The following is a 12,393-nucleotide window of genomic DNA, read 5'->3' as shown; positions in this document are numbered from 1 at the left end:
GTTGAATTGACTCTTCTGTGCACGTGTGATCTATGTTGTCTGATAGCAGTGTGGCTACTCTTTTGGTTACTGTTGTACGGAATATTTTCCATCCTTTACTTTCATCCCATTTGGGTCTTTGGATCTAAAGTGAGTGTCTTTTAGGCATTCAGGGTTGGATTATGTTTTGTTTGGTTTTTCATCTGTTTGCCGGTCTCCATCTTCCAATTGTAACGTCTTCCAGTTGTCCTGACGTCCCCCTGAGAACAGTAACTCTTCTAAGGCTGCTACTTTTGGTCATCTAAAGCCCTTTCCCTGGGACAGGTGCTGTGAACCACGAAGTTGCCAACTCATGTTCAGTGTCTTGGCACTTTGCGCTGCCCTTTGGGGGAAGAGGTGTGACATTGTCTCCCTTAGCTCGTGTCCTCCTGTGCCTCGTCATGGCCCACGATTTCTCAGGCTTTGCTTTCCCTCTCTTGGGACTCGTGAGCTTGTAATGGCAGCAGGACAGCTGCTGAGATTAGGCATTAATTTCTCTACTTACAGGTAATTTCGACTTCTCTTGTTCTCTGGTGATGCTGAAGTCAGGCTGTGTGTGTGGTTTTGTTTGCATTCGTTAGTGAACTCTCTGTTTTTGTGATGAGGACACATGAAGAGCTTCAGACAAGGCAGCCACGTTACCTCCTGGGTTTGGAAACTCCTACGAAGTACTTTAGAAGGAAGTTGTTACGCAGACTGCCCTCCATTGTGCCCCCACTTCTTGGTGGGAAGCTGTGAGGTTCCTTCCTATCAGAGGGTCACCACTCCCCACTCTTTTTTATGATCAAAAAATGCTTTTGATCATAAAAGTTCCCTTGGAATATAAGGGATTGGAATGTCCTATCTGACATTCTTATTATACATTTATGTGAAATGAGTAGAATTGTATAATCCAAGACAGTTTCAAAATTGGAGTTTTGGGGAGCCTGTCCTTGTTCACTTCTGAAAATGTTAACATGAGAAATCTAGTGCAAAGCTACCCATATTTAATATACCATTTACTTTGCAAGTTTAGTAGGTAGACTTCGTATACAGAGAACCTTTTTATAAATGTTTAGAAATGCAGCAAAAAATTTGCAAGTCCTCAGAAAACGTGGGCATTTCATGATTACCCATCCGATGTGATATGAGGAGATATAATTTAAGTTCCCTACGACTCTCCTCATCTCTGGCAAGCCCTAAAAGAGGGCTTGGTGTGGCTCGGTCTATCCGCATGGAAGGCGCCTTGATAAGGTTGAGGAAGCCCTTTGGTTGCAGAGCTCACGTCTGAGCAGATGCCACGTGCCCCACAGACCATCTTTGGGTCCCCATTTCCTTGATGGCTCGTCCCAGACAGGCTGCTGGGCGCTCCCTCGTGGCTCCCCTGGCTCTCTCTGGAGCGTGGGGACCTGGCACCTCAGGCCCCCCAGAGCTGTGCCCCTGAGGCTGGGTCAAGCTCTCCCACCGCTGCATGCACGCTCCTCTCGCCCACTCCCTTCCCTGCATGCAGGTTTGGCGGCCTCCCCAGCGCCTTCTGGGAGTCGGAGCTGTGTGTGAGCAGCCCTTCCCCTCTCAGGTCCCCACAGCGCACACCACATGGGTGGTCCCCGGATTCGATGGCACCACGTGGGTGGTCCCGGATTCGATGGCACCACGTGGGTGGTCCCCGGATTCGATGGCACCACGTGGGTGGTCCCCGGATTCGAAGGCACCATGTGGGTGGTCCCCGGATTCGAAGGCACCACGTTGGTGGTCTCTGGATTCGAAGGCACCACGTTGGTGGTCTCCGGATTCGAAGGCACCACGTGGGTGGTCTCCAGATTCGGTAGCACCACATGGGTGGTCCCCAGAATCTATGGCACCACATGGGTCATCCCCAGGTTCGAAGGCAGGTGGATTCTGCTGCTTGTCTGACTGTTGAGAGTAAAACTCTCAGGGACTCATGTGCTTGTGCAGTTGGGGCCGGGTTGCATTGGGGTCGCACTGTGGTTGCTCCCTGCAGTTTATCCACTGACTGCCACCAGCCTGTCGGGCTCTGGGGCTGCCCCCTGGCTGCTTTTTTCCCATTCTGAAGTTATGATTTTTACTATTTCAATTCATATTTAATTGAACATTTTTTAGAGTGACACATTCTAGAAAGTGCACAGATCCTAAGTGCAGAGCTCACAGATTTTCAAAATGGCTGCAGTTGTGTGCCCAACACCCAGACCACAACGTGTTGCTAGTGCCCTGAAAATCCAATTCCTGTCCCAAATCATGACACGCCCCCAATATAAGGAACTGTGTCCTGCCTTGTAAAGCGATAGACTAGTTGTGCCAGTTTAAACATTTTATCCCTCAGTAGCTAATGCTTTTCTTTGCTGGCTTCCAGCATATTACTATACCACAGTTTGCCCATTTGGTAATTTTCAGTTTGCGGGTATTAAAAACTGCTGTGTGTAAATTCTGTCCCCGCCTGTGGGGCTCCTGAGTCTGTACCTCCCTCTCCTGCGGTGTCTGGGAGTGTGAATAGGGGCTCCAGGGCCTGCCTGTACCCAGTTTTAGCAGAACACTGGCCCCACTTTAATAACATTGTCAACTGTTTTTCTTTTATTCATTTATTTTAGAGCTCTTCCAGTGTTGGTGGACTCAGATGAGGTAAACTGTATTTTTGTTTATTTCTTTGGAGCCTTTCTTTCACAGGCAGAAGTGTATTTCAGAAAGAAATGATGAGCTAACTCATTCAGAAACCAGACAGGCTGACTGGTTTTCTAAGATTCTATAAATGTCGGTGGGAGTTTTTCTGAGTTAATCTCTGTTACTTGTAGACATTGGTTTTTCCGAGTTAATCTCTGCCTGTACACATTGTGAATACAATGTCCATTCCCTTTCAATTTACTAAACGGGAGGTTTGAATGGAGGATACGATTGAGGCAAGTTTTTTTGAAAAAGAAAAAGAAAAGTGATTACAGGGCCTCTGGACGTTGCAGGCCCAGCTGGGCAGGGAGCACGGATCTGGGAGGGGCCGGGGGTGGCTGGGGACAGGTGCGCCCAGGGCGTCAGTGGGCGGACCCTGAGCAGCTGTGACCCGGAGCCTCCAGTGCACAGCCAGAGCACGCGCAGCCCTGCCCACCTGAGCCCTGCCCTGCCCACCTGAGCCCAGCCCTGCACACCTGAGCCCCGCCCTGCTCACCTGAGCCCCGCCCTGCTCACCTGAGCCCCGCCCTGCACACCTGAGCCACGGCCTCCACACCTGAGCCACGGCCTCCACACCTGAGCCCCGCCCTGCACACCTGAGCCCCGCCCTGCACACCTGAGCCCTGCCCTGCACACCTGAGTGTCCGCCCTGCTCACCTGAGCCCTGCCCTGCCCACCTGAGGCTTCTGGACTGGGGGCAGAGAGCCGGCAGCGTGTGCTAGACGGTGGGTCGGTGTAGCCAGTGCTCCGTGGGGATCCTGGACAGTTCCCGCTTTCCCACGAAACTGCCACCGTTGAAAGGTTAGAGGGTGTTGTTAGAGAGCTGGAAGCAACATCCACATTTCATTGCACACCTTCTTTTTCAGGAAATCATGACCAGATCGGAAATGGCAGAAAAGATGTTCTCTTCAGAAAAGGTCATGTGACTGGACGCGCCACGTGAACAGTCAGTCCGCTGGGAGGGCCGCGGTCCCGGTCCCTCGACGTGCGCAGCACGGTGGCGGCGCCGCAGCCCCTCCTGGTCGCCTGGGCTCGGGCGGGTTTGGGGAGCGCGGGGGCGAAGGCGCGGCACCCCCAGCGCCTCAGCGCTTGCTTAGGTTCTCCCTCTTTTCTTCGGAAACTGACGATTCCAGAGTTGACAAAAAAAGCTGAAACGAACCCTCGGGCCCTGCCCTCCTGGCTTCAGAGAATGCACTGCTCGAGGGCGGCATGCGGGGTGTCCCCGCCGGGCCATGGGGGGGGCTGCAGGGGCACGGCTGGCCCCCTGCGCGCCACGTCCCGTCACCGGCCACCCCCGGGGGGTACGAGCCGCTGCTGGACCCGCGCGGCCGGCGGCCGCCACTGCCCACTCGGCCCCCAGGACACTCCGGCCCCAGCAGGGCGGGATCGCGAACTAGAACCTCAGCTTTCGCAGTTTGGCGTATTCTGTTTCCTAATAAAGAGCGTATATTTAACTGCACGGATCACTGTTAATCTCCTCATTAATTTCTAAACCTACAACCATGTTTTATACCTTAGTTTATATTTTAAGTTTATTTGAAATTTTTGTTTTAGTATCTTTTTAAATGCAGAATGTTTTAAACTGAAAAGAAAATAGAATGTAGTGCGATGCGCACGTTCAGGCTGCCGCTTCCACGAGCGAGCACGGCCTCGGGCCCTGAGAGCCAGCGTGGGGTCCGCGTGGCCCTGCCTGGAGGGGCTCCGGCCGCGGGCGCAGGAGCAGCGGCGAAAGATTTGCGTCGCCTCTACACCGAGGCCTTAAACAGAACCTTGAATTTTCCACTGCAAAGCCACAAGACATCATCTTTTCTTGAGAATCATTTTCAAATAGATTTTCAGCAGTGACCCTGGAAAGGCACAGCGTTAGTGGACGGCAGTGAGAGGCGCTCCGAGGTGCCGCTGCGAGGGCCGGGGGTCCTGGACACGAGGGGCCGCTGTCGCGGGCGCACCGGCTTTCCTGCCCGGGGGTGGCCCCGCCCGCGAGGGGTCTGCTGTGCCGCGGGCTTCGCGCCTGTCCCTGATCTCGGCTGAGTTTGCAGCAGCGATGGGAGCTGCACGTTCGTGGGTGGACACCGAGGGCAGGGCTGTGGCCAGTGGCCCGGCTCTGAGGTGACTTGGGCAGCATGGAGACACCTCCTCTGCGGCCAGGGAGAGGGGCGCTGTCTTCCCTCCTTCAGGAAAAGCAGGTGTCCCTGGTGGCCGCCTGACGCGCCTTCTAGTTTCTGAGGTCGAGCTGACCCGACGCTCCTGAGGATGGTTGTGGGGTCGCCTGCAGTGCCCCCAGCCCCCCGGATGATATGGCCGGCCGGGAACGGGCTGTCCCGGGGCCCCGCCAGCGCCTGGGCGGGAGGATGGACGCCTGGGTGCCGCCAGGCCGCTGTCCTGGGAATGGAGGCGCCTGCGGACGCGGGTCCCCGGGGCCGGGCGCCCACGCTGGGTGTGCCCCATGTGGGAAATTTGCTTAAAGTTTTCGTGATTTGAATTAAACTAGTACTTAATATCTGCGTTACAGGATTGTTTAGTTTATTTCTAAATTAAGGGAAAGTAGGGGAATATGTGAATTTTTTAAACCTGAGAGATGCTAGGATGTTCCCATAGTTTTTCTGTAAATAAAAAGAAATATCTCTTTAACTCTTTCATGCTCTGTAGAGAGCCCCAGCTTTCCCCACAGTACCTTGTGTGGCATTTGCACTACCATGATGTCAAAACTGAAAGCAGGGTGGGCCACGGTGGCTCAGCAGACAAGAATGCTCGCCTGCCATGCCAGAGGACCCGGGTTCGATTCCCGGTGCCTGCCCATGTAAAAAAAAAAAAACTGAGAGCAATAAAAATGTACATATCAGGTTGACTTTTATATCCTTTTCCTAAGAGATTGGGTTTGCTGCCCGGCTGCACGCGACTGGTAGAGAGCCGGAAGTCGGCTGGGCTACTCTCTGCGGTGCCCTGTGCAATAAACTCCACCCTGCGTCTGGGGCAGGGCTGGGATGCTGGTTTCTCAGCACACTGAGTGTGCATAAATGATAAAACAGATGTTCAAGGAAGTTTACATCACTGCATTAAACTCCTCGTGCTAGAGAAACATTAGTTTATTTGGGGGGAAAGGAATTTAAGAAGTTGTATTTTTTTATTTAAAAAGGTTCAATTATTGTAGAATTTGGGAGAATTTTCCTTAAATGTAGGGCATAACTATTTAAAGGACTTTGTTTGAAAAAAATAGATGTATGTTGTACCTTAACATTTGTCCCAACTTCATGAAATGCTTTCTGAGATTTTGTATGAACAATTCTTGACAATATATTAGTGATTATGTAAATCCACAGAAAAGGCAGGGCTCCAGCACAGCAGGGGGACATAAAGCTCTTAAAAGAGGAGATACAACTATCAAACATGGAAAAGTATTTGACTAAATCAAAAGTATTTGATTTAGTAATGATCAAAAGAATGCAAAACAGAACATGGAAATTTTTCTAAATAAATTTATGTTTTTGCATACCCATAAAAATTCCTTTGAAATACCCTTAAATTACCAGTAGTAGTAATGGTAATATAACTGATAGTTTTTGTGGAAAGATGAGCAACACATTTGTAACCTTTAAATAATGTCAATTCTAGTGATTTTTTAAAAATGATCCAAAATAAAGAATAAAGCCTCTGCACGGAAATGTGGAGCTGCTGCGAGATGTAAGCGGAGACGGATTAGGCCCCAGAACAGGCCCCAAGCGCCGAGGATGAGGGGTGCGGGGCGGGGGCAGTGGGCAGGGGTCCCGGAGGCTCAGTGCGCTCAGCCGCCCACACGGGGCCGGAGGCCGGGGGAACCGACGTGGCCTCTCGGACGCCCGAGTCCCGCCCAGCCCCGCCTCAGCTCCGCCTAGACCCCTGGTTGGGCGGAGGTCAAGTTGGGGTCGGAGGTCAAGTTGGGGTCGGAGGTCAGGTTGAGGCCGGAGGTCGGGCTGGAGGCGGAGGTCAGGTCGGGGCCGGAGGTCGGGTCGGGGCCGGAGATTGGGCAGCGGCATGTCCCCGACGTGCCTGGCGCCGGGCCTCGTGGCGCCGCGCTGCCCCGGCCGCAGCCCCCCGCCCCCGGCCGCAGCCCCCCGACACCCCGGCCGCAGCCCCCCGCCCCCGGCCGCAGCCCCCCGCCCCCGGCCGCAGCCCCCCCACACCCCGGCCGCAGCCCCCCCACACCCCGGCCGCAGCCCCCCGTCCCCGGCGGCCTTCTGTCGGTCCGTCCTCCAGGGGCGCCGCCCGGCTTGTGCCCCTCCCGGCCCGGTGACTCCGGCCTTCGCCGCAGGTCCTTCCCCCGCGCCCGCCGGCCGGGAGAGCCCCGTCCGGTTCGCAGCACTCCTGAAAATGAAAGATTCTCTTCCACGGAATTCATCTTCCTTTAAGAGCATGTGGGAGGGCTCAAGCCTCTACTCCCGGAGAGAGATTTCAGGCGTTTCTGAGAAGAGCAGAGGAACCAGACCGGCCTGGCGCGGGGAAAGCGCCTTCCGGGCAACCAAGGGACGACGGCGGCCTCGGGACTGGCAGCGGCGCGGGGAGCGCTCGGGCTGGACACCTGCCCCGGGGCAGGCGAAGGCACCGCCGGGACCCAGCGCCGCGCGGACCCGCTGTGCCACGCGGGGTGACGCCCCGGCCGGCGAGTCCAGCAGGAAACGACACCCAGGGCGAGAGCGGAGCCCCGCGCCTCGGGTCCCGCCGTCGGCTGCCCCGTCGCTGCCCCGCTGGCCCGACCCCGCGCCACGGCCCGGGGCGAAGACGCCGCCGAGATTCCCCCGAATCCCGTAAGACGCGGGGCTTGGGGCCTGAGCGCCGCGGAGAAAGCCGCTGGCGACGTCAGCAGAGACGGTGACCCGGGACCTGCAGGTTTCGCCCTAAAGCCGCAGTGAGAAAACCTGGCGAATTTCAGAATCAACTTTTTCAGAACTCGGGAATCCAGACATCCATCACGGCCTGGCGGCTGCCTGAAGGACCCTTACTCGAGAAAAGCAGCCGGGCCTAGGGGGCCCGCTGAGCGCGGGCGTGTTGAGGGCCCAGGCGCCCAGCTTGGCAGCGGCCTTGGGGCGCAGCAGCCCGGGCAGTGCCAGGCGGCGGAGCGGAGCCGGAGCCCCACGGCTGAATCCTTGCCGTCGGTGCGCGCTGGGGGTCCCTGGAGACCCTCCGGGAGGCCTGAGCCGCGGGAGACTTCCTCTCCCCACCTCCCCCAGTAACGTGTAATTTACTCTGTTCTGTTTCTATGAAATCTGCTTCTACTAGGTGTTGCGCATAGCCTAGACCATGCAGTATCTGTCTCTTTGCGTCTGTCCTTCGCTCAGCAGATGTGTTCCCGGTTCTCCGTGTGGTCGCGAGTTTCAGCGCTGCTCGGCGGCCGGCGCAGGCCCCATAGTGGTTGCCCTCTCCTCTGCGGACGCACACCTCCTTTCGGCTGTTGTGACTAACGCTGCTGTAAACACTGGTGTGTATGTATCTGTCCAGTCCCTGCTTTCAGTTCTTTTGGGTAAATACCAGCAAGTGGGATTGCCGGGTCATGTAGTAATTGTTTTCATCTTCTCCGAGGAGCCACGCTGCTGATTTCCACAGCAGCTCCACCATTTTACATGCCACAGCTGTGGCCCGGTGGGTGGGACGTGGGGTCTCCGTGTGGCTCTGATTTCTATTTCCCTGGTGACCAATGACGTTGAGCATCTTTCTGTGCGCATGTTGATCATTTGTTTATCTTCTTTGGAGAAGTGTTTATTCAAGTCCTTTTTCCATCTTTTAATTGGACTGTCTCTTTGTTGTTCAGGTGTAGCAGTTCTTTTATTTTTTAGATATTAATCCCTTTTCCAATACAGAGTTAGTGCTTATTTTCTCCCATCCTTTAGGTTGATTTTCACTTTCTTGATCGTGTCCTTTGATGCTCTCGATATTGCTGACATGCTCTTGGCATCACCTCTAGGAAGTTACTTCCAAGTCCAAGGTTACAAAGGCCACTTTCTTCTAGTTTTATGTTATTAGCTCTTATGTTTAGGTGTTTGATCCTTTGAGATTTAATTTTTTATATGGTGTGAGGGAGGTCTTCAGCTTCATTAGGCGAGTATTTTAGCGTTGCAGTTGTCTAAGGCAAAAGATAACAGTTGAGGCAACAGTAGATTAACCAAAAAGCTTGAAAAGAAAAACTAAAGAATGAGATGGCCTCAGGGGATTGAAAACTCTGACATATTCTGGGACTCTGCAGCGGCACGTGCATGCACAGCGCTCTGCACAAGGTTGTTGCTTCCTGTTGAAATGGAGCTCGAAGGTTATTAAGGAATGATGAGAAAGGAAGAAGGAGAGAGAAAGAAAGACACAGACAGGCTCAGGGGGTCTGAAGCTTGAGTTTACTTCAGAGAGACTTCAGACAACTTTATTCTTATCCAGAGCCTACTTAAATACTGCAGGGTGACAAAAGGCATGCATGCATTTCTTGAAAGAACAGAGAGCTTATTTTTCAGTGCTCTCTTCCTTCATACTTAACATAACCATTTGGGGTAAACATTCTCTTCCTCCCAGACTGCTCTACATAACAATCTCCACAGTTTACTGCCACCATCCTGAGGCCAGCTGCTCCCAACAAAACCTGCAGGTCTTGTTTTAACCCTTGGCTCCTACACAAGGTCAGCAGCTCTGACATATTCTGGGAATCTGCAGCGCCACGTGCATGCACGGTGCTCTGCACAAGGTCAGCAAAGGCCCGAGAAGGCCCTAAACCCTGGCTGACCTTGAAGTTCTGCAAAAGCAGGAAGTGAAGTTGAAGCAGAGCTGTGGACCGTCCAGAAGAGTGCTGTGGTCCCAACACACAGCCCCTGGGCAGAGACTGGGAAACCTAATGCGTCCAAGAGTTTAAGGGAGTCTCTGCCCACCACTGACCACCAGGGAACTGTAAAAACCTCATCTATGACAAGAATACAGACTTCACAGAATTGGTTCAGGAAAGTCACTAGATAAGCACACAGAACTGCTGCAAGAAGTCACAGCATCACCCTTGGGGTGGGGACAGTCTGATCTCCAGAGATGTTGCATTGCATTTTTCAAAACGTCCAGGTGAAGGAAAAAATGACAAGACAAGAAGACACAAGAAAATGTGGCACAAGCTCAAGGGGAAAAAATCAATCAATAAAACTGTTCCTGAGTAAGAACAGATGTTGGACTGACTGGACAAAACTTTAAATCAACTATTTCATTTATGTTCAGTGAGCTGAAGGAAATAAGGCATGACGGTGTTGTGTCAACAAGCAGAGAATATCAATATGGTTTCTGATGAGATGTATTCTGTAATTTTTCTTTCTTCCTCTTTTTCTCTTTTCTCTCTTTTTCCTCTGGGTGCTTCTAAGATTTTCTTTTTGTCTTTTGATTTCAACAATTTCAATATGATATGTTAGGGTTTCTTGTTTGTTTTTTGCAGTAACCTGCCTTACGTTCTCAGAGCTTGTTGGATCGTGATTTGGTACCGGTTCTCCTCCACAATGACAGTCCCAGTTTTTCTTTCTCCACATTGTTTGGACATCTTTAATATTTTATCAACAATTATAAATTAGCTTAATGGTCACCATAAACATGTTTAAGACTTTTTGTAATGTACTTCTAAATTTTGCCCAATCACTTAGCTTAGTATAGCACATTAAAAATAAGTGGACAAAAATACAAATAACGCAATTTTTAAAATGGGCAAAAGACTTAAGGAGATATTTCTACAAAGAAGAAACAAAAATTGCCAATAAGCGCATGAAAAGATGGTCAACATCATTAGCATTATGAAAATGCAAATCAAAACCACAATGAGATGCCACTTCACCGCTACAATGGCTATTAATATTATTATTATTGTTTTTGCATGGGCAGCACCAGGAACCGAACCTGGGTCTCCGGCATGGCAGGCGAGAGCTCTGCCACTGCGCCACCATTGCACTGCCTGGCTATTGTTTTTAAAAAGTAAAATAACAAGTGTTGGTGAGTATGTGGAGAAATAGGGACTCTCATACATGACTTGTAGAAATATAAAATGGTGCAGCCACTGTGAAAGAGAGCTTGGCCGTTCCTCAAGAAGTTAAACATAGAATTCCATCTGACCTGGAATTCCACTTTTAGACAGAGATCCAAAAGTACTGAAAGCAGGGAGTCAAACAGATACTTGTACGCCAATGTTCGCAGAAGCATTCTTCATAGTAGCCAAAAGGTAGAAACAACCCAAGTGCCCGTCAGCAGGTGAATGGAAAAACAACATGCGGCACATAAACCATGGGCTATGATTCAACCATGAAAGGGGACAAGATTCTGGCGCCTGTGACGACACGGGTGAACCCTGAAGACATTATGCTGAGTGAAGCAAGTTAGACACATATTGAATGATTCTGCTTATATGAAATATCTAGAATAAGCAAATTCATAGGGACAGAAAGTAGAACAGAGGTTACCAGAGGCTGGGGAGGGGAGGGGGATGGGAGTTCTGCTGATGGATAGACAGTTCCTGCTTTGGGTGGTGGAGTTGGGGATGGTAGCCCAGGAAACCAACACCACTGGAGGTGCACTTAAAAATGGTTAAACTGGAAAATGCTATGGTGCATATATATATATATATATAATATATATATATGCTACCACAATACAAGGGGACAATTCCTGGTGCAGACAAGACAGAATAAGCCTATTGAAAGCTATTTCTGCCATTAAGCACAACTGAAAACTCAGAACAAAATACAAGGAGCCACTCCCTGTGTGCTCTGAAGAGTAAAGAAAGCTGAATGGGCTGGGGAGGGGATTCACAGCCGGGCGGGGTGGCCAGTCCAGCCACGCGTGCCCCGTGCCGAGCATGGCGCTGGGGAGGTGTGCCAGTGCGGCTCTGCCTGCCCCTCTGGTGACAATGCCAGCCCCCGCGGGCCAGACACTGCGGGGGTCTCTGTTAGTTTCCTTTTTTCCTCTTTGGTTCTTTAGCAGCTTCTCAAGGAAAGGCACCCAGTGGTGCCAGCAGCTAAAATTCCAGTTTCTGAATGGAGAAGCTGGACAAGGAGTCTCTGTAGTCAAACAAGGTGGGAGGATCGCCCCCTTTTTCTCCCTCTTTTTCCCTCTCTCTGCTCTGCCCCAAGTACGGTCCTTGTCTCAGGTCCTTGTCTCAGGGACTTGTCTCGGGTCCTTGTCTCGGGTCCTTTTCTTGGGGACTTTTGTCTCGGGTCCTTGTCTCGGGTCCTTGTCTCGGGGACGTTTGTCTCGGGTCCTTGTCTCGGGTTCTTGTCTTGGGTCTTTGTTTCGGGTCCTTTTCTCGGGGACTTTTGTCTTGGGTCCTTGTCTCGGGTCCTTTTCTCGGGGACTTTTGTCTTGGGTCCTTTTCTCGGGTCCTTGTCTCGGGTCCTTGTCTCGTGGACTTGTCTCAGGGACTCGTCTTGGGTCCTTGTCTCGGGTCCTTGTCTTGGGTCTTTGTTTCGGGTCCTTTTCTCGGGGACTTTTGTCTTGGGTCCTTGTCTCGGGTCCTTTTCTCGGGGACTTTTGTCTCTGGTCCTTGTCTCGCGTCCTTGTCTTGGGGACTTTTGTCTCGGGTCCTTGTCTCGGGGACTTGTCTCGGGGACTCTTCTTGGGGACTCGTCTCGGGTCCTTGTCTTGGGGACTTGTCTCGGGGACTTTTGTCTCGGGTCCTTGTCTCGGGGACTCATCTCGGGGACTCGTCTCGGGTCCTTGTCTCGGGGACTCGTCTCAGGGACTCGTCTTGGGTCC

The 12,393-nt window shown here is 52.1% G+C and overlaps 1 protein-coding gene across 1 annotated transcript in view; it reads left to right on the top strand.

Moving 5' to 3' along the window:
* TMEM87B (transmembrane protein 87B) overlaps positions 1-4,183 on the top strand; it is an 81,919-nt gene extending 77,736 nt beyond the window's left edge. The window contains exons 24-25 of the mRNA XM_077135130.1: positions 2,604-2,634; positions 3,540-4,183. Of these exons, the coding sequence (XP_076991245.1) occupies positions 2,604-2,634; positions 3,540-3,599 (91 nt within the window). The 3' untranslated portion in view covers positions 3,600-4,183. The remainder of the gene's footprint in view (positions 1-2,603; positions 2,635-3,539) is intronic.
* Positions 4,184-12,393: the final 8,210 nt, after the last annotated feature.

Source organism: Tamandua tetradactyla, chromosome 17 (assembly GCF_023851605.1).
Source record: "Tamandua tetradactyla isolate mTamTet1 chromosome 17, mTamTet1.pri, whole genome shotgun sequence".
Classification (NCBI taxonomy): Eukaryota; Metazoa; Chordata; class Mammalia; order Pilosa; family Myrmecophagidae; genus Tamandua; species Tamandua tetradactyla.
Note: the sequence above shows the minus strand (reverse complement) of the source record. Positions and strands in the feature narration are given on the sequence as shown.